Source organism: Peromyscus maniculatus, chromosome 8, assembly GCF_049852395.1.
Source record: "Peromyscus maniculatus bairdii isolate BWxNUB_F1_BW_parent chromosome 8, HU_Pman_BW_mat_3.1, whole genome shotgun sequence".
In the NCBI taxonomy this organism is placed as follows: domain Eukaryota; kingdom Metazoa; phylum Chordata; class Mammalia; order Rodentia; family Cricetidae; genus Peromyscus; species Peromyscus maniculatus.
This window is the reverse complement of record NC_134859.1, coordinates 104,835,313-104,861,579: the sequence shown is the minus strand read 5'-3', so window position 1 is coordinate 104,861,579 and position 26,267 is coordinate 104,835,313. Positions and strand designations below refer to the sequence as shown.

The following is a 26,267-nucleotide window of genomic DNA, read 5'->3' as shown; positions in this document are numbered from 1 at the left end:
GAACCCTTTAGGTCAAGGCTGGCCAACAAGAGGGAGAGGCAGAGCTGCTGCAAAGCAAGGGTCCCCAAGCCCAAGGCATCCGGATACACAACAGTGGCAGGGCTGGCTAGTGGTTAGTGGGTCTCGTGGCTATGGTGGGCGGGGTGCCTTTTAACCACAAGTGCTGAATTGCTCAGCAGCCCAGCCACCTCTAGTTGGGGCATCACCCTCCTCTCCCGACACCCAGGCTCATCACACATGGCACTCAGCACCACACTGGCACACCATCCACGTCACACACACGCTAAACCCAGGGCCACACTGGCACACCATCCACATCACACACACAAGCTAAACCCAGGGCCACACTGGCACACCATCCACATCACATACACGCTAAACCCAGGGCCACACTGGCACACCATCCACGTCACACACACTAAACCCAACACCATCCCTAAGTCACCATTGCTCCCTGCAAAGAGCCAGCCACCCTAGGCCAGACCACACCCTGAAGATGAGCTAGGAGAAGCAACACAGCCTTGGGAATGCTTAGAATTCTGGAGCCTTGGGCAGCCCTGGTTGGTCCAGAATAGTCTGTTTCACAGCTACAAATGTATATACCAAATTATGTAGAATTTCATTGAAAATAAATTCTATACAAACCAATGAGCGATACAATCTACCTAACGCCTCTATTTCAGTGGCCAGCGGGCACATGTGGCTCCTGGCCACCTTCCCCACAACACAAAGTTAGATTCTCCAACCAGCAGAGTGTTCCTCTGGGCAGGAGCCAGAGGACAGTGGGCCCAGGTGGCGGGGTGCCCTTGTCCCTGAAGGCTCCCTGCCTGGAAGGAGGCCTCCTGCAGGTTAGCACTGAAGAGCTTGGCTCTCGAGATAGTCTTGATGACAATTTGTTGCTTGGGTTTCCTTTGGTGTCTCCTGACGATGTCTGCCTCCCCTGGCCACACTATCTACCCTCTGCCCATGCGTCTCCTCTGTTCATTCCACATGCATAGATGAGTACATGATATCATTTGCTATGGAAGCGGGTCCCATCACCTCTGGCCACTAACATCCTCCCCAAACAAAGGTCATCAGAAGAAATGCACATCCCTCAGTCTGGCACTAGAGGGATCATCAGAGGTAAGCAGAGGACTCCAGGAATGGAGAAGCTTATAATGGGGTCTGAAAATGCCCGGCAAGAGAAGACACACAGGCCCTGGCCCGGGCATTGAGGGAGGGAGACAGCCCCTGGCACTTAGGCAGGTTGGACCCTGTGGTTGGCAGAGCCTCCTTCAAGCTTTGGAGAGGCAACTCCTCCCCAGGTGGCCCCAGAGCTCTGGCAAGGACACGTTTGTCTCCTCTTCTCCAATGGTTATTGGGGACAATTTGAACAATCAAAAGAAGCAGAAAGAGTGGCGTGTGACATGGCCCCTCCTTGTACCAAGAGCCCACTGACGGGCTGTCCACAGACACTGAACGGGCCACAGTCAAAGACACCCTTCCACGGGTCACTCGCTGCAGATAAGGCCACCCTCCCCTGCTCACTTCCTTACTCTCTATCCTGTGCCTGGGGGTGGCATCTGCAGAGGTGGGCAACCTGGCTGGCAGACCCAAGCCCGGCTACCTGCACAGAAACATCAAAGACGAAAGACAAGTACCACAGCAAAGGCTCCACTCACCCAGCCAAGTCGGGCTGGGAGTTAGGTCCCAAAGGCAGCCAAGACACCAGCGGCTTACCTGGGCCTGTGGGATCCGCAAGCCTCCGGAGGCGGCCGCTGGAGGTCCGTGCGACTCCTAAAGGCACAAAAAATGGGAAAGGTCACATAAGGCCATCAGGCTCTCCCTCCCGGTGGGTGGCCAACATGCGTGTGTTCCCACTTCTGCACCTGCCAAGGGCTGCAGAACCAAATAAACCCAGACAGGTAGCCACCTGTCCCTCAGAGTGATGACAGACACCCACCTGGATGCCTCACACAGCTCTCACTGGACCCATTGTGCAGGTAAGGGAGCTGAGTCTCAGGGTAACCTGCTTGGGGCCACACAGCAACCAGAAGTTGAACCCACAGTGAGAGTCCAAATCTGGGTCTAGCTCAAATATCCTCACAGTACAGACCGCTGATAGAGAGGGGCTAGCACTCAGCCAGGACCTACCACTTAAGACCCATACCTAGCCAGATGGTGAAGGCAAACCCCTTTAATCTCAACTCTCAGAAGGCATAGGCAGGTGGGCCTCTAAGTTCAAGGCCAGCCTGGCTATAGAGTGAGTTCCAGGATATCCAGGACAGCCAGGGCCTCTCTGTATACAGAGAAGCCTTGTCTTTAAAAAAAAAAAAAAAAAAAAAAATTGTTTAACACAAGGACCAGAAGCCCCACCCATCCTCCAGGGCTCCCATGGCTGAGTAGAGCAGGCTTCGTGCACTGAGGGAAGATGGAATGAAACTGCTCTTCAAGAGGGAGGACAGGCAGAGTCTGGACCAGCTAAGTCTCCTGCCACACACTGTCTCCAGGCACATGTGCCCCTTGGCTGGCACTCCCCTGTTGGAGAGGCTTGTGGTGGGCAAGTCCTAACCTGAGGACTTTATGAGGTGCTACGCTGAGCACGTCCCAGAGGCTGCCAAGAGGACAGACTCAAGAACCCATGCAGCCACCCTACCACAGCCAGGTCATGGTGTTCAGGGAGTGTCTCTCTTAAATGCCACATAGCTATCCTTCAGAGAGCCACAAAGGACACTCCCATCTAGGCCAGAGAGGCTATCTCTCCATCCCCAACAGCAACATGATCGCCTAGGCTAGACATAGACACTCCCCTGTACCGTCCACACATCTTGGCATTGGTCAAAGGAATCTCTTTAGACTCCTACACTCTTACACCCACTCATTTGTTCATCCATCTACCCATCTATCCATTCACTCAACCACTCACTTCTTAGTCAGTCTGTAATCCCTGGCCAGTCCACTAGGAAGAGGATGTTTGGGTAGGGAGATGGATGGGTGAATCGACGGATAAGTAAATGGGTGGACGGATAGGTGAATGTGTGGGTGGGTGGATGGATGGATAAATATGTGAGTGGATGGACAGATGGACAGACAGATGGGTATGTGGATGAATGAACAGGTAGATGGGGGTTGTAAGGAAACTTAGAACTAGTCCTTGGAACTGACACACTTCTCCGGACTAGCAGTGTGACTCAGGTGAGCTGCCCGGGGCCACAGAGGAGGAGTGGAGACAGGCCTTCTCCTGAGTGCGCTGAAGTGTGAGCACCTCATCACCAGCAACAGCCCACCCACACCTGATGAGCTACCCTGCATCGATGGGTGAATGCAGTCAACACCACCTTCTCCTACTCCCATTCAGTCAACGAACCGCTATGAGACACCACCTAGGTCCAAGACCACCTGGCACTAGTGAACAGCAACTGTGTCCCCAAGATAGAAACTGGGGTAAGGAGCAGTCAGTCAACAAGAAAAGGCGGCATTGAACATTCCTGTGGCCTGAGTCACTTCCAGATGAGATGGGTGCTGGAGACAGAGCGTGCCCTGTCCTTTCTTTGGGCCCGCTGAACACACACACCGAGTTCCTGCCTTCTGGTTTCAGACAGAAATACAAGAGGATCTGAGTGAGTTAAGCAACCTGGTGTACGTGACTCCGTCTCCCCAAACCCAACTGGGAAAACAGCATGTGTTTGGGGTTTCTGGGGCAAAGTTTTTATTTTGTTTATGCTGTTTATTTTTCTGATTTCCTAAAATGGACATCCCTGCCAGAGAAACTCTAGAGGAGCCTGCCAGCCAGAAGGGGCTGAGGGTCCCCTGCATCCTAGGCTTAGGCATGGTCCCGGGAAGAGCCCCAGAACAAGTAGGCTCAAACACACCGGCTTGGATCTCCTCCTGCAGGCCTGTGTCCAAGGCAGCCAAGGACTACGATCCAGCAGAGGATTGAGTTATTTTTATGTGACTTTAAAATGAAGAAGATTCAGAAGGGGCAGGCAGAGACCCACAAAACCTGCCGTCTGGAGTCAGCCCAGAGCAAGTGACCCGAGTCCTCTGGGGCAAGGCCCAGCAGCAGATCAGACCTCACAGGCACAGTGACCTCATCCAGTTACAGCTTCCAGGTCAGAGGGGACACCAGTAGAGTTTTCCTCTGGGCCATTAACATTTAGTGACAAGGAGGTCTGGGGAAATAGCTCAATTTGTAAAGTGTTTGTCGCAGGAGCAAAAGGACCTACGTTTGATCCCCAAAACCTACGTGGAAAAGCCATGTAATGGCACATATTTGTAATCCCAGCATAGGTGGAGACAGACTCTGGGACTCCCTGACCAGGCGGCCTCAACAAACCAATGAGAGACCCCGTCTCAAAAAAGCAAGATAGAGCCAGGCAGTGGTGGTGCACGCCTTTAATCCCAGCACTCGGGAGGCAGAGCCAGGCAGATCTCTGTGAGTTCGAGGCCAGCCTGGTCTACAAAGTGAGTTCCAGGACAGGCACCAAAACTACACAGAGAAACCCTGTCTCAAAAAAAAAAAAAAAAAAGCAAGATAGAATGCACGGCAGGGTGGCACACACCTTTAATCACAGAACTCAAGAGGCAGATGCAGGTGGATCTGAAGCTACGCCGTGTAGCCAAGGCTACACAGTGAGATTCTGTTTCAAAATCAAACAAGTAAACAAGCTGAGGAGATGCTCTTGGTAAGGTGCCTGCCACGCAGGCAAGAGGACCTGAGTTCAGATCCCCAGCACCCAGGTAAGAACCAGGTGCATGCATATGTTACCCCAGCACTAGGGAGCCAGAGACAGGAGAATACCAGGGCTCAGTGACCAGACAACCTGGCTGTATCAATGAGATTCACATTCAGTGAGAGAGCCTGTCTCCAAACATATGGTGGAGAGATTAGAGAGAGAGCTCAGTGGTTAGAATGCATACTGCTCTAGTGAGGATTTCAGTTTGGTTCCCAGCACTGTACCGGGTGGTCCACAACTAACTGGCTATAACTCCAGCTCCAGGGGGATCCAGCACCCTCTTCTGGCCTCTGAGTGCACCTGCACTCACGTGCACATACCCACACACAGACAGATACACAAAGATAAGTACATAAAATAAATCTTTTAAAAAGTATACCAGAACACCATCAAGAAAGACATCTGATGTGGGTCTCTGGCCCTTACATATACATGCGCACACACCTACACAAACATGTGCATCACACACACTCACACACACACACACACACACACACACACACACTACACATAGTAATAAGTGCTAAGAGAAAGGATTCTGTTTATACCATAGAGGAATGGTATGTGTCTGCAGAGGCAAAAATATTTACCATGATTTGTACATTTGCTAAGATACACATGAAACATGGAGCCATTCACAGGTACATTTAAGGGTGGGGTCTGGTTCAGTGGTAGAGTTGTTAGCATGGGCAAACCTGAGTCCAATCCACAGCATTGTGTGTGTGTGTGTGTGTGAGAGAGAGAGAGAGAATTTGATGCAGTTCAAAATAAATTAAATATTTAAAGCATAAAGATTAAATGTTGAGTATGGCAGCACACACCTTTAATCCCAGCACTGAGAGACAGAGATAGGCAGATAGATCTCAGTGAGTTCAAGGCCAGCCTGGTCTACATAGTGAGTTCCAGGACAGCAAGGGCTACATAGTGAGACCCAGCCTCAAAAGAAAGAAGAGAAAGAGAGAAAAGAAAACCCTAAATGACATTCCACATTGTGAGCACTTAGCATAGTGCTGGGCACAAAATAACTGGTCAATCAATGGTGTCGTTATTGTTAACTATTATAATAATTATATTCTATGGTATTGTTATAATGTACAGCCTAACATACCAGCCTAGACCTATGGACCTATAATTCGGTGTTAACAAAACTTGGCTTTCCTGTGCTGATGCTATTAATGAGATATGAGTTATAACTGAGACCCCCAATGCTATAGCCCAGGTGCTGCTACCCTGAGAAAGGTCCCTGGGAATTCTGCTCGGTGCCCTGCCAACTCAGGCCAGTGAGCCCCTTCCAGCCCCCAGGATCAGCATTATCAAGAAAGGGTGGCCAGTTCCTAGATCTGAGGAAAACAAATCCAGGGAGCCTCACTCTGGGTGCCTGTAACTTAGGGTAGAAATCAAGGCTACAAGATTAAAACACACTACCAAGGAGATGGGCCTGAAGGCAGAAGAACGCTTGACCACCATCTAAATCAGGAAACTCAAAAGACGGCACCATAGACAAGGAAGGAAGGCACTCTGTCCCAAGAGCACCAGCGTGGCCTGGGCAGGACAGGGGCCCTGGGACACATTCCCCTTGCAGAACTGCTCCCTAGCTGCATACAGACACAAACGTGTGTGCACAAATGTGGTTTGTGTGCATGTGTGCATGCATGTGCATGCGTGTGCATGACAGTGTGTGTGTTTGTCTGTCTGTCTGTGTGTCTGTGTGAGACAGTATCCTCTTGAACTTCTTTGACCATTTCCAAATCTGTGCCCTGGGTTGAGCACAGCAGCCCTGCAGAGACAGGTCCTGGCCTAAGGGTCTAGAAACTCAAACACTGTCTGAGGCGTTTTCCCCATGCTTATGAGTTGGGGTAAATGGAAAGATGTGAGTGTGGTGATATATTGTGTACCCTAATAAACTTGCCTGAGGATCAGAGGACAGAGGCAGCCACTAGATTAGACACAGAGGTCAGGCAGTGGTGGCACACACCTTTAATCTCAGCACTTGAGATCTCATGCCTTTGCTTGGGAAGCACACACACCTTTAATCTCAGGAAGTAACATGGCAGGGCGGAGAAAGGTATATAAGGCGTGAGGAATCAGAAACTCACTCTCTTTAGGTTAAGGATTTCGTAGAGGTAAGAACCAGTGGCTGGCTGTTCTGCTTCTCTGATCTTTCAGCTTTCACCCTGATATCTGGCTCTGGGTTTTCTATTAATAAGACCATTTAAGATTTGAACAACATGTGAGGGACTTTTAATTAATGTATCTACTACTTTATTTACATAGTGTGTACATGTTTGTGTCAGTGTGTGTAAGTGAGTGTGCACTCCAGCCTCAGCACATGTGTGGAGGTCAGAGGCCAGCCAACCTTGGGTGTCTGTCCTCACCTTCTCCAATGTTTGAGACGGGTCCCTTTCTCTTGTTCACTGTGTAGACCAGGCTGGCTTGCTGTGAACTCCTAGAGATTCTGTTGGGATTACAGGCTCCCACTACCATGCCTGGCTTTATATGTGCTCTGGGATTCAAACTGCCAATCACCACACAGACTCACTATGTGCACATATCAATTCTCAACATGGACACAAGACTGTCTACAGAAAATAATGAGATTTTTACCTTATTTTTTTTTGTTTGTTTGTTTTTAGAGACAGGGTTTCTCTGTGTAGCCCTGGCTGGCCTGGAACTCACTCTATAGACCAGGCTGGCCTCGAACTCACAGAGATCTGCCTGCCTCTGCCTCCTGAGTGCTGGGATTAAAGGTGTGTTCTTCCAAGCCCAGGTTTGTCTTTTGTGTTTTGAGACAGAATCACCCTCCACATCCCAGAGAGACATAGGACTCACTCTGTACCTCACATTGGCCCTAAAATTCATGGCAATCCTCCTGCCTTAGTCTCTTAAGCTTTATTTTAGAATTACAGGCATGAACCACTATGCCCAGCTTAACTTTTTTCTTAAAATGCATGAAAATCCCTTCGAGAGGGGACAAGTGGGTCCCAGTAGACCTCACCCCAAGTGGCCCTTCCCCTTGGGGCCTGGAATGGGGGCTCCAGCTCACCTCTCGGTCACTGCTTGTCTGCTCACTGAGAGCTAGGCCAGCACTAAGAGCTGCAGGTGGGCCTGGAGTACAGAGTCCAGGGTTGTCACCAGCGGCGGTGGCGGTGGCAGCTCAGGGCTTATCTTCAGCAGAGACGGGGCTGAGGAGCTGCCCCCTCCCGAGCCCCCACATGTGCCCCTGGCCTCTGAAGCTGGGCCTAAGTGGTGCACTGTGGAGCTGTGGGGCTGAGAGGCCCCCGAGGAGCCTCTCTGGCAGCCCAGCGCTTCTGCCCACCCTAGGCTGTGAATTTGTGAGACTTCTTCCCTGATGTATTTATTAGCTAGTTTTCTGTTGCTACGATAAAATACCCTGACCAAAAGCGACTTAAGGAAGAAAGCGCCTGTTAACGAGAGCGCTTATTTGGCTTTACGGTTTCAGAGGAATGAGAGTCCATAATGACAGGGAAGGGTGACAGCCAGCAGCAGGCCCGGTGGCCGGAGCAGCAAGCTGGGAGGTCACATCCCAACCAAAAGCAAGAGGCGGAGAGCAAGTGCCATGAGGCTCTCCGCTGTCTGTCTGACACCCCTCCCACCCCGACACACTTCCTGCAGCAAAGCTGCACCTCCACATAACCTCTCCAAACAGCGCCACTGACTGGGAAGCAGGTGTCCAAATGCCTGAGACCATGGGGGACATTCCTCATTCAAACTACCATTCCTGGGGAGACACAAGCCGATCTCCTCCTAAGTCCCAATGACAAACCAAAGGTCCCCATGGAAGAAACCAGCGGATCTATTGGGCTTACTTACAGAACCTGGGTGAAAGGTGGCTGGCAGGAGTGTAAATGACCCCAAGGCAGCCACACTGGAAAGTCTTTGCACAGCACAGAGGACGGCTTCCCCATAGTCTCACAGATAGAGCCTGGGCGGCCTCCCTCAGCCTGTATACGATGGCACCGCCCCACCAAGAGGCCATGCGCAATTAGGGTAGACTTTCGTAAAAATGGCTGGGGGAGGGGCAGCTGGAATTCCTGGTGAAGGCCCAGTGACCCTCTCCAGTCTCTGCTGTGAGGAAAGGTCAGCAGTCCACAGGCCCTCCTGCAAGCAGACGCAGCTGACCTGGTGACAAGGGTGGCTGTTCTGCCTGGAGGACAGTCAAAGTTCAACCTCTTCCTCCACAAAAGCAGCGGCCGGGAACTGCGGTGGCCTAGATCAAACACTATCTCACCAGAGTCCTTGGCCTTCAATCCAGGAGATCCGGCCCTCTATCTATTTCCCCCTATCCTTGTCTGGCAGGCCCTGAGAGGCAAGCAGCCCATCCACCTACAAAATGCCAACCGAAAGGGGGTTCTGCACTGATTCTGTGAAGCGCCCTTGGTCTGTTGGGGTTAGAGCTTATCATGAGGGCCCAGCGGCAAGACCGGACACCCCCCACCCCCCTCCCAATCCCCCTACCCCTCCACTCCCCCTATCCCATCCCCGCTCAGAGGCAGTGTTGTGTCCTTAAGAATCTGTAGCTTGGGCTGGAGAGATGGCTCATTGGTTAAGAGCACTGGCTGCTCTTCCAGAGGTCCTGAGTTCAATTTCCAGCAACCACATTGTGGCTCACAACCATCTATAACAGAATCTGATGCCCTCTTCTGGCCTGCAGGCATACATGCAGAGCACTCATACAGAAAATTAAATAAAGTTTTAAAAAAAAAAAAAAAAAAAAAAGAATCTGTAGCTCTTACTGTCTGGATTCAGCTTTTGGAGGCACAGTTTCCATATCAACATGATGTGCATGGGTGAAGACACGAAGCATCGCTGCCGCCCCAGACCCCACACAAGGAGACATGGACACAAAGGACCTCACTCAGTGTCAAACCAGCAAAGGTCTCTGTCACACAGATGAGGAAGAGGAGCCCAGAGTGTTCTGGGGAGCGGGCATTCCAACTGGGAGTGGTCACACCCATCACCTAACATCACTACTGGTGGGTGTCTGGACTCACACTGTTCTCCCAGGTGAGGTTGCCACATAAAACACAGGATGCTTCGCTGAACTTGAACTTGAGCATTTCAGATGTGAGGCAAACCACTTTTCAGGCATAAGTATATTCCAAATGTTTAGTGGGGCATTCATATACTAAACACCAATTCTTCATGTGTGCGCACACACACGTGGGGGTCAGAGGACCGCCTCATTCCTAGGGAGCCCTCCACCTTGCTTTTTGAGACAAGCAGGATTCTCACTGGAACTAGGGGTCTCCAAATTCGGTTAGTCTGGCTGGCCAGTGAGTCCCAGGGATTCCCTGCCTCTGCCTCTCCAGCACCCGGATTGCGGGCACAGGTCAGCGCAGCGCTTTTTTATGTGGTGCTGGTGATAAACCCAGGTCTCATGCTAATGTGGCAGACACTTTACTGACTGAGCCATGGTCCTCAATCCTCAAGAATTCAAATTTTACCCGTCTGAGGATGCAGCAGGTTGGTAGCTGACCAATGAACAGAAAGACCGCTTCTTCACGTTTGACTTAGCCACACCTGGCCTTTGGTGGCCCACAGGCAGACATGACCAAGGGGGGAGGTGAAATGATGGAGTCAGCATGTCAGTGCTGAGATGTACAGGTCCTGCTTGCTCTGGTGTCTTAGTGACCATGCAATGACTGGCCTCCAAGAACTACAGAAGTCAGCGCAGTGAGTCCACTCAGGAGGCCCTGTCCCCAGAAGACCACTGGAATACAACCGGTAGTCACCAGCAGGGACCAGAAGTCCCTAAAGCCAGCACAGGGGCTAGAGTGTGTCACCCTGGAACACCCAAAGTGGCAGGGGGTGTGGAAGCAAGACTGGAAACAGCCAGAGCAAGCGATAGACAGCTGAATGAAAAAGCCAACATCAGGTGAGTCCAGCCAGCTCCTGAGTCCTGTGACGAGCAACCCTCCAGGGCATCCCCTGAGGTATATTCACACCCCAGGCAAGAAGCTCTGCTCTGGGGTGGGGCAGTGGCATCTTTCTCCCTGTCATCAAGGCCCACTTCAAAGCACCTGTGGTGGCTGTGGAGCAAGCTCCCCTGGAGGCTTGAGAGTCCCTCTCATCCCAGGAGAATGGTGAGTGTTCTGGTCTACTGGGCAGCTGCTGTCTTCATGACAGTGAACTTCCAGTTCTAGGCTCCAGCAAGCATAACAGAGAGAATTCAGACACAGGGGAGGCTTGCTGCTACCATCAAATTGTAATAAATGCAACCGTTTATTAATGCAATATGCAAGCTTGTAACATGCAAATGATCCAGATACAAGATGGACTAAAGATGACCTCACTGTTCCTCAAGGTTAAGCTGGGCATGGTGACTTATGCCTGTGGTGCCCACACTCTGAAGGCTGAGGCTGGAGGATTGCCGTGAGTTCAAGGCCAGTCTGGGCCACATAGGAAAAAGGCCCGGCATGCTGGAATTCACAACATGACCACATCCTAGTCAGACAACATGTCAGGTACTCAGTCAAGTGAGTCAGAATCCCCAGACTGGAGGTGGAAGGTAACAGAACTCCATGTCCCCCACAGTTCAGGAGACCAGAAGAACAAAATGTAAGAGCAGCATGCAGCTGGAACTGGTTTCTGGTGAAGTCTCTTTGTCATCTTGTTTTCCTGTGGTCTTTTTGACACACCTGATGTGGACCCTGGTGGTCCCTCCCCCTCTCATAAGAATGCCAGTTCCATGGACTCAGGGCCGAGCTTCATTACCTCCCCGTGGGGGCTGCCTGTCCAAATAGTCCCATTGAGGGTGAAGACTTCACTGTGGAACTTGTAGGAGAGTAGGGTGTGGTGGTTTGAATAAGAACGGCCCCCACAGGCTCACATGTTTGAATGCCTGGTCCCCAGTTGGTGAACTGTTTGGGAAGGATTAGGAGGTGTAGCCTTGTTGGAGGAGGTGTGTCACTGAGAGTGAACAATCAGGTTTCAAAAGCCCAGGCCAGACCCAGCGTCTCTGCCTGCTGCCTGTGGATCAGGACATAAAGCCCTCAGCTCCTTCTCCAGCTCCATGTCTTCCTGCATGCCTCCATGCTCCCTGCCATGATGATAATGGACTAAACCTCTGAAACTGTAACCAAGACCCCAGTCAGATGCTTTCCTTTATAAGAGCTGCTGTGCCGTCAGGGCTGGAGAGATGGCTCAATGGTTATGAGCACTGACTGCTTTTCCAGAGGACCCGGGTTCAATTCCCAGCACCCACATGGTAGCTCTCAACTGTCTATAACTCCAGGTCCAAGGGATGTAGCTAGAGTTTTCATGCCTTGCCCACAGTCAGGACAAATCTTTGTCACCTGCCAGTCCCACAGCCGCTTAGACCCAACCAAGTAAACACAGAAACTTATATTGGTTACAAACTGTATGGCCGTGGCAGGCTTCTTGCTAACTGTTCTTATATCTTAAATTAATCCATTTCCATAAATCTATACCTTGCCACGTGACTTGTGGCTTACCAGCATCTTCACATGCTGCTTGTCCTGGCGACGGCTGGCAGTGACTTCTTCTGCTTTCCTGTTCTTTTATTTCTCCTCTCTGTTAGTCCCGCCTATACTTCCTGCCTGGCCACTGGCCAATCAGTGTTTTATTTATTAACCAATCAGAGCAACAGATTTGACATGCAGACCATCCCACAGCAAAGGGACTTGACACCCTCACACAAACATACATGTGGGCAAAACACAGATGCACATAAAATAAAAATAAGTAAAAAAAAAAAAGTTTTAAAAAGAGTTGCCGTGGCCATGGCATCTTTTCACAGCAATAGAGTGGTGACTAAGACAGAGAGGACAACTCCGTCCACAGACAGGGGTCCAAGCTTATAGCTTTACATTTCCACACAGAGCAATGGATGGGGAGAAAGGAAGTGGTGGCTGAGGGGGTGAGGTGGCCAGAAACAGGCCATCCTGCTTTTCAAACGCCAGGGAAGCGATGCTGGGGTACAGGTGTATGGGGGGCAGGAGGACAGAGCTTTTCTTCATACACCCTGTTCTGGTCTCCTAGACTCACCCTTCCTCAGCCCTCCAGGCTCTCCTTGCTGTGGCCAAGCTGATCTCTTACAGACTACAGGGACAGGGCTCCCCGGGCTGCTGGCTTTAAGCTGGGCTCAACCAGAGAGAGCCTGGGAGGTGATGGGTACAGGGGGCAGCCGGGAAGTTTCTCCCCTTCTCCGCCTTGAAAGGTATTCCCAGCAACAAGTTCTGTCCCCCTGGTGGCTTTGGCTCCCACTGCAGGAGCTCCTTTTGTTCAAGCCCCCCACAGCTGAGCGTGGGCCCTGAAACCTGGTGTCAGAACTTCCTCCCACTGAGCTCTGAGTGGAAGCAGTAGCAGGAGCCCCTCAGCAGGAGGCTAGTCCACTTGGCACTGCTCTGTTGTGTTTATGGGGTACCCAGTCGTTTCCATGTGCAGCTCAGCATCCCGAGGCAGAAACGGAGTCCAGGAATTCTCTCTCCCTCTCCAGATCCAGTTCCACCTCCAGTACATGATCCAAAATCACAGACACCATCATGTTCTGCGGCTCTCGCTGCCAGAAACCCGTGGGCAGCAGGGAGGGGCAGGATTTGAAATGCTGAGAGCCAGGAGCGGTCTTGGAGAAACCATCCCAATAGGGGAGACACTATACACTGAGGGTTCTGTTCTGCAGCCTGAGTCAGAGACGTAACTCTGATCAGAAGGGCAGGTCGGGGTGGATCTGATGGTTATAAACTTCTCACGTGCGGCTGACTCTTGACTGGAATCACGCTGCCAGGACAGAGCAGGAAAACTGTACCTATTACTGACTCTCTGTAAATCTGCACTCGGGCCTGGGGAGACAGCTCGGCTGGTGAGGCGCTTGCGGCACAACCACAGGGACCCGAGTTCAGATCTGCGGCACCCACATAAAAAGTCAACTGGTGTGCAGCTGGTATGCGGGGAGATGGAGAGAGGAGGAGCCTGGACTCACTGACCCGCCAGTCTAGATGAATGGGTGAATTCAGGCCAATGAGAGACTGCCTCAAAAAACAAGGCAGATGGTGGCTGAGGTTGACCTCTGGCCTCCAGTCCCAAGTGCACGCACACCCACAGGCAGGAGCATGCACACACACACACACACACACACACACACACACACACACACACACACCCCACTTCACCAACTCTTCTCCTTTTGTAGGATTCTCAGCCACCAAAATAAATAAAATTTCAATCTGACATGGTGGTAAACCCTGGCCTTGGGACACAAGGTTGAAAATCTTAAAATTCCAGTCCAGCCTGGACTATAAAGAGTCTGTCTCAACCCCCACTGAAAAGATGGAGGGGAAGGAGAGGGGAGAAAGGGAGGGAGGAGGAAGGGGAGAAGGAAAGAAATTCTGGCCACTCAGAAAGATTAACTTTCTGTTCTCTACATAGAAAATCAAACAGGTCTTGGTAAAGAAGCAGAGCCAAAAGAAAGTCACAAAATGTTACTTTGGAGAGGTGACAGGTTAACTGATACTCTTCTAGAGTCCAGGCTACTTCTGATACTTAATAGCTGTTTCAAAGGCACAGTCTAAAGAGCCGTGATCCCTGCGCTCAGCAGGCAGAGGCAGGGGGTCCACACAGAACTCTAAACCAACCAGTAATACAGAGTGGGACTCGTCTCAGGGCTAAACAAATAAACAGAACAGCAAACTGTAAACTCTCCCAGTATTTTTACTGCTACTGTGTGCTGAGGAGGGAACTGAAGGGCGGGAGGGGTGGGGCGCTCGGGCACTGGACTTCATGAACCCCAGTCCTTGTAAATCCTACCTTTTAAGAATTGCTTAAAAATGGCTCGGTGGTTAAGAAGAGCACTGGCTGCTCTTCCAGAGGACCAGGGTTCCATTCCCTGTACAGACTCACACCACCTACAACTCTCGTTCCAGGGGATCCAGTGCTCTTCTGACCTCTGAGAGCACCAGGAGCTCCCGCAATGCAGACCAAACCCTCATGGACATAAAATAAACCAGATAAATCTAAAAGAGAATGCTTTAAGCATTTAAGCACACAGTTTGGATTCTGTTTCCTGTTGGGCTTTTCAGTTCTGTCCATCATCTATACTGAAAAGCGTTCCCGGGGGCTGGCTGGGGAGATGGCACAGTTAGTTGGTCGACTGCTTGACACAGAAGTAAGAGCACCTGAGTTTAGATGGCAGCACCCATTGAAATCCCAGCACCAGGGAAGCAGAATCACGAGGATCCCTGGGGCTCAATGGCCAGCCTAATTAGCAAGTCTTAGGCCAGTGAGAGAACCTGTCTCAAAAAACAAATCAAGGGCTGGAGGGATGACTCAGTGGCTAGGAGGGCTTGCTGCCCTTGCGGAGGACCCAAGTATGGTTCCCAGCCCCCACACTAGATGGCTCACAACCATCTGTAACTCTAGCTGGGGGGATCTGGCCTCTCCGGCCTCTGTTGTACACTTATATGTACTAACACACAGAGAGACAGATGTAAGCACACACAATTAAAAATAATAAAGCCAGGCACTGGTGGCGCACACCTTTAATCTCAACACTCAGGAGCAGAGGCAGGCAAATCTCTAAGTTCGAGGCCATCCTGGTCTACAGAGTTCTAGGACTGCCAGGGATACACAGAGAAATGCTGTCTCGAAAAACCAAAATAAATAAATTAATTAATTAAAAATAAATTTTAAAGATCTTTGAAAAACAACCACTTGTATTAGGGTTCTCTAGAGGAAAAAAATTACAGAATAAAGCTATACATACTGAAAGGAAATTTACCAAAAATAAAAAAAATAAAAGCCAAATGTGGTGGTGCATGCCTTTATTCCCAGCACTCAGGAGGCAGAGGCAAGTGGATCTCTGAGTTCGAGGCCAGCCTGGTTACAGAGTGAGTTCCAGAATGGCCAGGGCTACACAGAGAAACCCTGTCTTGAAAAAACAAAAAGGAAAAAAAAGGGGGGGGGTATTTATTAGAATGGCTTACAGAGGCTGTGGTCCAGCTTGTCCAGCAATGGCTGTCTCCCAATGGAAGGTCCAAGAATCCAGGAGTTGTTCAGTCCATGAGGCTGGATGTCTGAGCTGGTGTTTTGTATACAGCAGAATCCTGAAGAAGTAGGCTGTAATGCCAGTGAAGGAATGGACTTGCCAGCAAGAGGGAGGGGGAGCAGGCGGAGAGCTTCCTCCTTCCATGTCCTTTACACAGGCTGCCGGGAAGAAGGTGTGGCCCAGACTAAAGGTGGATTTTCCTGCCTCAAAAGATCTGGATGAAAAGTGAGTATTTCCATTTCAAATGATTTAGTTAAGAAAAGTCCCTCACAGGAGTGCCCAGCTGCTTGGGTTTTAGTTAATTTCAGATGCAGTCAAGTTGACCAGAATAGCCAACATACCACCTGAGAAATAACACCTGAGGTTCACCTTTGCCCTTGATGATGTCCATGCACATTTTTATTCTTTCTCTCCTCCCTCTTCCTCACTCATGCACACACATGCATACACACATGCATACACACACACACACACACACACACACACACACACACACACACACACAATTAAACCTTTCATTACGAATCCCCTCCTGGATATTTGGAATAGCACATGCTTATGAACAATGCACATACCCAAGGACCACAGCCAACTGACAAGGGTCCACTGGGAAGGCTAATGGACACAGGAGAAAACCCTGGGTATTGAGGAGATTTACCAGATCAGACACTGCTGGCCACACCATAGAAGAGCCATGTGTGGCTGCCCAAGTCACCGGAGAGAGTCTGGGTCTTCATCATCACCTTGATTGGACTTGGACTCACCGGGAGACACACCTCCGCCCTGCCGGCGCCCTGCCTGCGTCTAAGTCGGCATTTTCAGAGAAGTTTAACTGAAGAACAAAGATCCACCCTGAATGTGGGCAGCACAGTCCAAAGGGCTGGAGTTCTATTGCACAAAAAGGAAAGTGTGGCCGCTGCTCCGAGTTCCCGCCATCGTGACTGCTATGACGGACTGGACCCTCAGGCTGTGAGTGTGCCAATGCAAACCGACTGGACGCTCAGGCTGTGAGTGTGCCAATGCAAAGCCTTCCCTTCTGAGGTTGCTTTTGTTAGGCATGTTGTCACGGCAACAGGAAGGTAACTGACATGCAGTTTCGCTTCACCTTGGGGTCATTGGATTACAACACAGGGATTCCACATAGAGAGGAGGAGGACCTCGTGTAGAGAGGCCCTGGGAGCACGGACCAGGAGGACGAGAGGAAGACCGAGGCCAGTTAACGTGCAGGAAAGGCCAGAAAGCCATCACCAACTGGGGGGGGGGGGGCAGGAATGAAGGTTCCAGAAGGTGTCACTGCAAAGTAACCAGCCAGCAGATGACTGGCTGTCAAGTGGTGTTGTCTGTCACCTACAGCCGTTACTCTATCTCCAGGCCTGGGCTCAGACTGGTCAAAGAAAGCAGAGTCACTTCCTGGAGGACAGATGACCCACAGGGATGAATGAGGTGACAGGGATGGAAAAGCCACACTGCACCCAGCCTCATGGCCAGTCCCGGCAGGGAATCAGGACAGTGGACAGCTGTCCAGCACCAAGCCAGCGTGGGGGTCACTTGGCAGGTTGACAGTGCGGGGAACTTTCTGTCTACCTTAGTGAAATGCTGTACTGATGACCCTTGTGTGGCTTTGGAGACCGCCACAAAAATGGCAAAAGAGTCACCATTAACTACCTGAGAAATGGACATGCGTGCAAAAAGCGCCAGGACAGAGAAGGGCATCCAGGAGGCAAACGGGCACTACAATTTACCTGGAGAAACAAACTCCAGAGCGTGGCAAACGGCGCACACCTGTAATCCCAACACTCAGCAGGTGGAGTCAAGAGGATTAGGAGTTCAAGGCCATATGAAGCCTGGGCTACGTGAGGCCCTGTCTCAAACAAAACAAAAAGTTAAACAAACAGAAGAGGAGGAGGAAAAGGAAAAAAGAAGGTGTCCAGGGACAGCTGCAGACGCCAGAGCCTACCAAGGGGGCTCACAGCTGAAATTCCAGCAGGCAGAAGGCCGAGGCAAGGGGATGAGTTCACGGAAGGAAACGGAATTAAAGCCAGTCCCGAAGACGGCTAGAAGCACCCGTACCATAAACATGGGTGCAGCCCAGCTCTGCACCCTCCAAGGGTCACACATCACTGTGGAGGGGATCAGTGTGAGAGTCTGTGAGGGAAGCCAGTGAGGAGCAGTCAGACATGGGACGTCTACTCTGAAGAGCCGTTAGGGGGATGGCTTTGAGTCACCCCGGCTATCTGAATGCCTGCGGAGGGAAGGAGCGGCGTGACAGAGACATGCAACCCTGAAAGCATGTGCTACACCTCAGATAATTAAACGATACATTTCACACATGTGGGAACAGGCAGGGAAAGGAGCATAGAGTGTTACAACCCATAGGGTTTTAAGTTTCCCATTCAATTTCCTGTTTCATTGTTCAAAGAAAAGTCCACAGCACAAAAATCAACCACAGGCAACAACGGCAAAATAAAACATAATAGATAACATGGTCTATTTCAGAAAGCATTTCCAAGAAAAATGAAATAAAAAGTTAATGTCGGGGTCCGGCAGTCAAGACTGACCCACAGCCAACAGGAAGCCCTGCCATCCAGAGTGACTCACCCAGCATAGCTGAGGTTTTACCACACCTTGGAAAGCGGGGAGCAGTGTGATGCCAGTGCTGGCGAGAAGTCACCAACCCTTCCGTCCAGGCCTGTGGTGCATTTGGGCATTGTTCTTCCGACACCTTGCAGTGTCCATATGACCCAGAACCCCTCAGCAATACCTACCCACTCTACTCCACAGAGCCGAAGATACAGAATTATTGGAGAGTTTTACAGATGACTCTCCCAGACCCCTCTGTGACGAGTGGCCACGTCCCTAGCACGCCGGAGGATGACAAGCTTTGGATGTAACCCACTTACAAGCAGCTTGGGTTACAGGAGCCTTATCCCCCTGCTGGGATCTGATCCTCTCACAAAGAGCACTGTGAAAGGAGGCCCTCAGGATGCAGGTCCCACTGATCTCAGCACAAGGCCCGGGCAGCCCGCCAGCTCACCCGTGCCCAGCCCTTCCTGGTAACCACGCTCACCTGGAACTCAGCTCAAACCCGGGCACAGCTGCCACTACTCCTGAGTCAGCGGCTGCCCCAACACGCCTGGCCTGGAGGGGCCCTGGAGCCTGGGTACAGCACTCGAGGGCGTCTTCTGCTCTTGTGGCCCACCCTTGGCTCCAGATGTGGTGCTGGGGGAATCAGTGTGCGCACAGCCTCAGCATCACTGAAGGTCTGGGAGGGGTGAGGAGGAGACCACTGTGGCAGACAGACTGCAGCTGCACCTGCCACAGGGAAGGCTGGGATTCCTGCTGGTCCTCTCCTCAGGATCCTCAAGGGTCAGGTGGGTTGGTGTGGCGAACCTCAGCTCCAGAGAGCCCTTCTCCACCCCTTATACCAGCATTCCAAGCGATACTGAAGGTCAGGGTTTGACTGGTGACTTGGGACCCTGCCAGGGAAGGTCTGGGTCCAAGGGCCACCCTGTGACCTGAAGCTGGGATTGGCTTCCCTGTCTCCTGTTTCCTGTCCTGCGGTCTCCGGGCTGCCAAGTCAGGCTTCGGCGAACCAGGTCAGATCAGTCCCTGAACAAAGCTTGGTTGTTGCAGATCTGTGAGAGGCCACGGACAAACAGGCTCCGGGGGGCTGCCACCCGCTCCGGTTGGAGTGGCTGGGTGTCATCTTCACCGCTGGCTGCAAGCGGACCCGGACCCAGGGCAGGGCTGGCGAGATAAGACCAAGAAACTGGGCTGGGAACAGAGTGCCCCTCAACCCTCGGGCGCTGTTACTGAGCCACCGGGGAGCGTCAGAACGGAGCCTGGGGCTGAGCAGCACCCAGCAGGCGCTTCTGGAGTGAATGGTACAGAGCACGTGGAAAACAGAGATGGTCAGGAACTTTGGGGAGTCAGGGCCCCTCGACGCTCAGAAGGGCTGTTCTGGAAAGGCTAACTAAAGTTCCTGGAGCCAGAGCAAAGCTATGTCTTCAGAGACCAGCCCACTCCAGACACTGGACCCCCTGCAAGCCTGGTTGCCACATGACCCCTGTGCCTGACTACAACGGCTTTCAACGAGGGCTGATACCCACCAAGGCGGACTTCTTTTAATTGGCACTTTGGGATCACATGACCTGTGGCAGTTGCTGTCAGGACTCTGAGGTCTCTCTAGGAATCACTCAGAACTGTCCTTCTTGTCTTTGCACAGGCCCCAGAGGGCTTCACCAGGCACTGGTTCTGGTGATTCCCCCATAAATCTCTACAGCAGCCAAGAGCTGAGCTGTTTCCAAGGTAACAACCCCAACAAACAAGCCTAAGATAGGGCATGAGTCCCCTCTCTCCCTAGCCAAACATTCACACTCCTTGGGCCCGGGGTCTCTCTCCGGTGCCCCTGACATCCCGGGAGATCCACTCAGCATGTGCCTTGGGGCGTGGCCCCGGGCTGGTCTGTGCTAGACCTTTCTTATCAAAACCATCTTTAGCAAATCGCAGAGCCCACACAACACTGCCCACGGACAAACATGCGGAAATGGCTGCCTCCGGGTTCCCGGGGTTCCATGCCAGTGGGGCCTCGGGCGGCCTGGGATGGACAGGACAATCTGAGAAAGGCAGCTGAGTGTTCAGGCGGGGAGTGTGCCTGCCACGGTTCCCTACAGACACCCACCTGAGCCCTTCAGGCACATGGACAGCCCGCTGTCTAACTAAGCCAGCTGCTCCTAAGAGGCAACCCCCTCTGTCCTCTCTGCACCCACCCCGGTGTCAGCAGGTCCCACAGGTTTCAGGCAGAGATGGGTATCGAATATGCCATCCGGTACATTGTACTCTACTCTCTGATGGTGAGGAGCTGGGGAGTGGAAGGCTGGAGAGAGGAGGAAGCAGGGGCACGTGGGGTAGATGGCTGACCGTGCCTGAACTTGCCTTCTCACCTCCCCAATGGTCTGGGCAGGGCTGGCTCCTGACTGGTGCTCAGTCAGCTCTCTTGGGACTAGGGGCCTCAGGAGCTGGGCAAGTGTGGGACACAGCCACAGACTAGCTAGCTGCTGGAGGAGGCGACTTCCTCTCCAGCCCAGGACGCTTGGATACACCTGAGCAAACAAGCTTGACCATGAGGAGGCAAGAGGTGGCCTGGGCAGGCCCCAAGATGCAGAAGGAGCAGAGAGAAGCATGTTGTCACCCAGTCCGCTGCATGCCACACGTGGGTAGCTTACTCAGAAGTGACCTCAGAGGGTGCATCCCGCGCCCTTCCAAAGCCCCTGAGAGTGCTGGGCAGGGGTGAAACCCTCCTTCTTGTGGACCTCGTAGGGCTGAATCCCTGCTCAGTGGAGCTGGCAAAGCCAGCCACCTGCTTTGAGAGTCACCTGAAAGCCATAGGAGTCCCATGACAATTCCAAAGCACACACAGAAATACACTCGCCCATTCTGGTGGCTCCTGGCTAAGCCCCCAGCCTCTGCCACTAAAGATTTCTAAGAACTCCAAGGGCACTGAGGGGAATTCCAGGACTCTCACAGGTTGTGAGAAGCTACGTTCGGAAGCCCAGAAAACGAAAGGAGCGGCCTGCAGCCAGCTCCAGCACAGAGGGGCCTTCAAACCATGGAGTGGAGGGGAGTGGAGGGAGGCCCTCAAAAGGTCCCCTGCAAAAGGTAGCACATGACCTCTTGGCCCCTCCTAATGGCTTAGGGCAATAATGCCTAGGGTAGCAGCTAGAGAGTTAGAGCAGGTACTTCTGGAACCTGCTGCTGTGGGAAATCACTGTCACAACCAAGCATTGTCCCTGTTTAACAATGAGACGTACCCCAGTCCCCACGGCACCTGGACCGAATCCCAAGAGCTTCACAGCTTAACGGTCCCACCTTTAACCACTGGGCCACACTGCTACAGCCCGCCACTGAAACAAAAGGGAAGATGTGTTCAGGAAGAGCTGGGGTTCTGATAGGGCTGCCAGAGGGTCCCCCAAATGCCCCTGCTTCCTACAGCTTCCCCACCTGGGAAGACCTTTTCTATTCCCCAGACCCCTTATTCCTGGAGGTCAGGCTCAATTTCAGACACTCCAAAAGCCACACCACACCCCTCCCTTCTAGGGGTGCTGTCCTGCTTGGGGGGGAGGGGGAGGGTTGGTAATGAGCTGGTGTCCTGCCCATATCTCCCCCACCCCACGCCAGCATCAAGGCAGGTTCCTGCCAGCTAAGAGCTTGTCCCTGTCACTGCTTCTGTACCCTCCGGCCTGACTACAGGTGCCCGCCACATAAAACATATTTGGTGGCTGTACATAAACCCGTGGTGCTGGGGATCACTCCAGACAGGCTTCTCAGGTCCTCTTGAGAGGTCCAGGAATGCTCCCAGCAGCTCCCTGACCACAGCGTGGTAGCCAGTCCATGCGCTTCAAGTTCATGAACAGGTCTAGAAGCGGTAATCCCACTCAGTCTATGGGAAAAGCGCAGACTCTCCTGGTTGCCCTTGGATTTTCAGATCCTGCAGAGATTTTTAACATTCTTTGCTACTTTACTTGACTCTCTTGTGGCGATGGCTGTTAGAGCCAATGTGACTTTGGCAAGAGACCCCACTCAGCCCCTACTCCAGGAGCCCGGAGGACACTGGTGTGGGCTGAACCCTACCACCTCACCCCATACAACTGCAGCCCAGTGACCCAAGCACCCCTTGGCACACTGCCAGGCAGGGAACAAACTGGAAGTGGTCCAGACCCTCCCTCTGCCCATCCTCCAGGGGCCCTGCCCCTTTAGGTAAACACAAGGAAACAGGGAGCTCGCTCGCTTTCCTAGGGGCTGTAAGCTTAAGTTCTGCCCAGCTATCACAGAAAGTTTCATCTTTGTACAAAAATTCACCTGGCCAGGGTTGGGTGGGTAAAGGAGAGAGAGCAGGGCAAGTACTGGTCTTAACACCCTCCCCAGAAACTCCAGGCTTACCCTCCCCACCCAGACTTGCGGGGGTGGCTTTCTGGAGTTTTGCAGTAAGCCTGTGAGCTGGAGGACCCGGGTACCTCAGTGTCCAGACCCACCAGTCAGGAAGTGTGAGGAGCCACGGGCGAGAACACAGCCATTGGCCATCCCCAGGCCAGCCAGAGAACCCGGGAAAGGGCCCCAATGCCCACAACCATTCCAAGCATCTGGAGCATGCTGGGGAGGGAGAGGGGCCCAGTGCCAAACCTGAGCACATACCACCTGGAAGCCCCCTCCCTCCCCCACCATCACATCAACAAGTTCTCCTGAAATAAGCCAGTGACCGGGGGCCAAGTGGCCAAGGTAACGGCTAAGAACCACGAGCTACTGGCCCAGAAGATTATTTCTTAGGGGACACTAAATGACCCTCTTTGAGATGAAGTCAAGTCATTTGGGTTCCTGAATATGGAAAGCAGGAGGAAACAGAGCATGACCTCAAGGCAGGGGGATGGCCCAAATGACCTCTTCAACTCTAACTCAGTCTCCTGATTCAGAGCTCTTATCTTAAATGAATTCACCGGTTCTTAGCAGAAAGCTTCCTGTCCAAATAGATTAGGAGAGGAACCTGAAGACGAGGTTTGTGTGGTTAGGGGAAGAGGACAAAGGATCCGGCCTGGGTCACAGAAAAATGAGTGGAGAGCAGGGTTGCCTTAACCAGCTCCAGCCTCAGGTGGGCTGTGTGTGAAATGGAAGCGCAGAGCAAGAGAGCGGAGAGCCCTGCGGACCCCCCCCACACACACACTACACTCTACCCGCTAGAGTGGCGTTGGCATGCTAGAGCACTCATGGCATCCTGAGACCCAGGACTGGCCCAGGCCTCTTGGGTGGCCCCGTTCGGAGACCCTCCTGTGCCCCACTGGGCAAATGACCAATAGGAGTTACTGCCAAACGAGATGCTGGGGGTTGGTCCAGACCCTCCATCCAGCCCCACCCCACCAACCCAACAGACTGCAGCCGGGTGCCTCAAGTGCCACCTGTAAGTCAAACATTCCACCAACAGGGCGAAGAGGACGCCTCCAGAACAGCCCCTCACACTCTAGAGTGAGCCAGCTCTGTCCGGGACAGCGGAAGGGGACCCTAAGCCAAAATCAGAAGAAACTCTAGCGGCGCAGAGCGCAAGAGCCTTGCATGTCGGCCTCCTCCAGGCCCTGGCGGCCCGGGGGTCTAAGCCTAGAGGGTGGAGAGCAGAGCTCACGCGTGGAGCGCCCCACGACCCCCATCTGTGGGAGGGGGCCATCCAGCCGGGGGCTCTAGACTGTCCTGGGGATACAACATCCCGCGAGGTCTGAGCCACCGGACCGACTTGGTTCCTGGGTGGCCTCGCCCACTCCGGCCACCAGCGCTCAGGTGACACATGCAGGTCCCCGACGCCGACCCTCCCCACGCCGGGCGCGGCGCCCACCTGAGTTGGTCTTCTTCATGGTGCCGCCGTGGCCGCCGCTCCCAGGGAAGTGTGGCGGCGAGGCCGCGGGGCGCGGGCTCCCAGGTGGCTAATCCGCGGCCGCCGCCGGAGGGCGGGAGGGAGGCGGGAGCACGGCCGCCCCGCCCCGTCGAGGTGCGCGCCCCGCCCCGCCCCGCGCCCCCACGCAGGTGCGTCCCGCGCCCCGCGCCCCGCGCCACACCCCCCTGAAGCCGAAAGTTACTCACCGCCACTTTCCGGGGGCCGGCGGGAAGAAGAAGCACCCGGGCGGCCCGCGGGCCACCACAGAACAGCTGCGGAGTGCGTGGGGAGCACTGGACGCTGGCTTAGTGAGCCGCGCTGAGCACCACCCACCGGTGCCACGCCGGCCGCGCTGGCTGCCCCGATGGGCCTGGGCCTCCGTGTCCTCGTCCAGAAGGAGGCCGCCTTGGGCCTGGTCACCATTTCTGCCCCATCTGACATCCAAGAAGCGTCCACTCTGCTTGTGCCTGGCTCTGTGTCTCCCTGTAGCAGGCCCGGTGCCTGCCCCTTCCCACCCCACGCCACCCCTGTGTCTCTACAACAGGGGAATCTGGAACTCTTCAGTTACGCGCGGAGTTCTTACTTTTAAATTCTTAAAAGTGCACGCCTGTAATCTCAACACTTTGAAGGCTGAGGCAGGAGGATCACCACGAGTTTAATACCAGCCTGGTTATACAGTGAGTACCAGGCCAGCCAGAGGTATGGAGCAAGATCCTATCTTTAAACAAAAAAAAGGAGGGGGGGGGGGTGCCAGGCGGTGGTGACGGACACCTTTAACCAGCACTCGGGAGGCAGAGGCAGGCGGATCTCCGAGTTTAAGACCAGCCTGGTCTACAGAGCAAACTCCAGAACAGCCAGGACTACACAGAGAAACCCTGTCTCGGGAAAACCAAAAGGAAAAAAAAAAAAACAAAAACGGGGATGGGGTGGGGCTGAGAGATAGCTCAGTGGTTAGGAGCACTTGCTACTTAACCATAGGGACCAGAGGCTCACAATTTCCTGTAACTCCAACTATAGGGAACACAACACTCTCTTCTGGCCTCCACTGGCACCAGCACACATGTGTGAGGATATTCACACACAAACACACACACACACACACACACACACACACACACACACACACACACACGGCTCACACAAGATGGCTCACGGATTAAATTCACTTGCTCCTGGGTTCGATCTCAGGAACCCACAAAGTGGAGGAGCCAGCTGCCACAAATTGTCCTCTGACCTCCACATTACCTTTGAGCCGTGGCATGCACGCCCTCCCCCAGCACACATACATGCTCACACAGGTAAATAAACAAGATGTGAACAGATTAAAAAAAGAATAATAAAACAGAAAGTAAAAGAAAAAGAAAAATCTTTCCATATAAAATGTTCTTTGTGTTGGTTTTGTGTCTGTGTGCGCACGGAGGAGAAAGTGATTAATTCTGACCGGAGGGTGTTGAAAGCGGTCTACTGAGGCCATGCCAAAGCAAGGCAAACACGGCTTTGTGCCTGGCGAATGTGCCAGGTAGCTACGGTGATGGGAGGCGCAGGTTCCGGGCAGCGGGCAGGGCGTGGGGAAGCCTGGGGCGCCACTGCCTCACCGACTCCTGGCGCTGGCTAGCTAGGAAGCGCGGGAGTCCAGGTAGGGGCAGGGCTGCCCTGGCACACCGTTCTGAAAAACCCACAGAAGAGTTACGTCACCCCAAAATCCCCTTCCCTTTTTCTTTTGAAGGGAATTGCCACTTCCCGCCTGAGAGTGGGAAACCCGTCAGCGGAAAACCGAGAGTGCTCACGGCAGAGTTCTTCCCACCAGGCTCCGCTCCGCCACTAATCTGCCCCCCACTCCCCCCCCCACAAAGTGTCCCCTTCCAGTTACAGCACCGGGGGCCTCCGGGGCCCCTGCCCCCTCCCTCATCTGAGGACCTGAGTCTCCTGAAGCCTAGGACACCTGCAGAAACCTATTGGATACTGCATTGGAAAAGGCTGAGGGGATAGATCTGAGAGAGACGAGGTTTCTACACAAGGGACTTTTGAGGAGGGTGAAGGCACCACATTTCGAGTTTTTGTTTTGTTTTGTGTTGTTCTGTTTTTCAAGGGTTTCTCTGAGTAGCCCTGGCTG

General features: G+C 52.9%; 1 protein-coding gene across 2 annotated transcripts in view; it reads right to left on the bottom strand.

Annotated features, from left to right (window-relative positions):
- The window catches only part of Septin9 (septin 9), a 166,867-nt gene extending 142,583 nt beyond the window's left edge, over window positions 1–24,284 (bottom strand). The window contains exons 1-2 of one of the 2 annotated variants that reach the window (XM_016008561.3): window positions 24,116–24,284; window positions 1,723–1,779 (exon numbers count right to left, since the gene is read on the bottom strand). In XM_016008561.3, the coding sequence (XP_015864047.1) occupies window positions 1,723–1,779; window positions 24,116–24,134 (76 nt within the window). In that variant the 5' untranslated portion in view covers window positions 24,135–24,284. The remainder of the gene's footprint in view (window positions 1–1,722; window positions 1,780–24,115) is intronic. The other variant, XM_076543812.1, reaches the window with a different exon arrangement.
- Window positions 24,285–26,267: the final 1,983 nt, after the last annotated feature.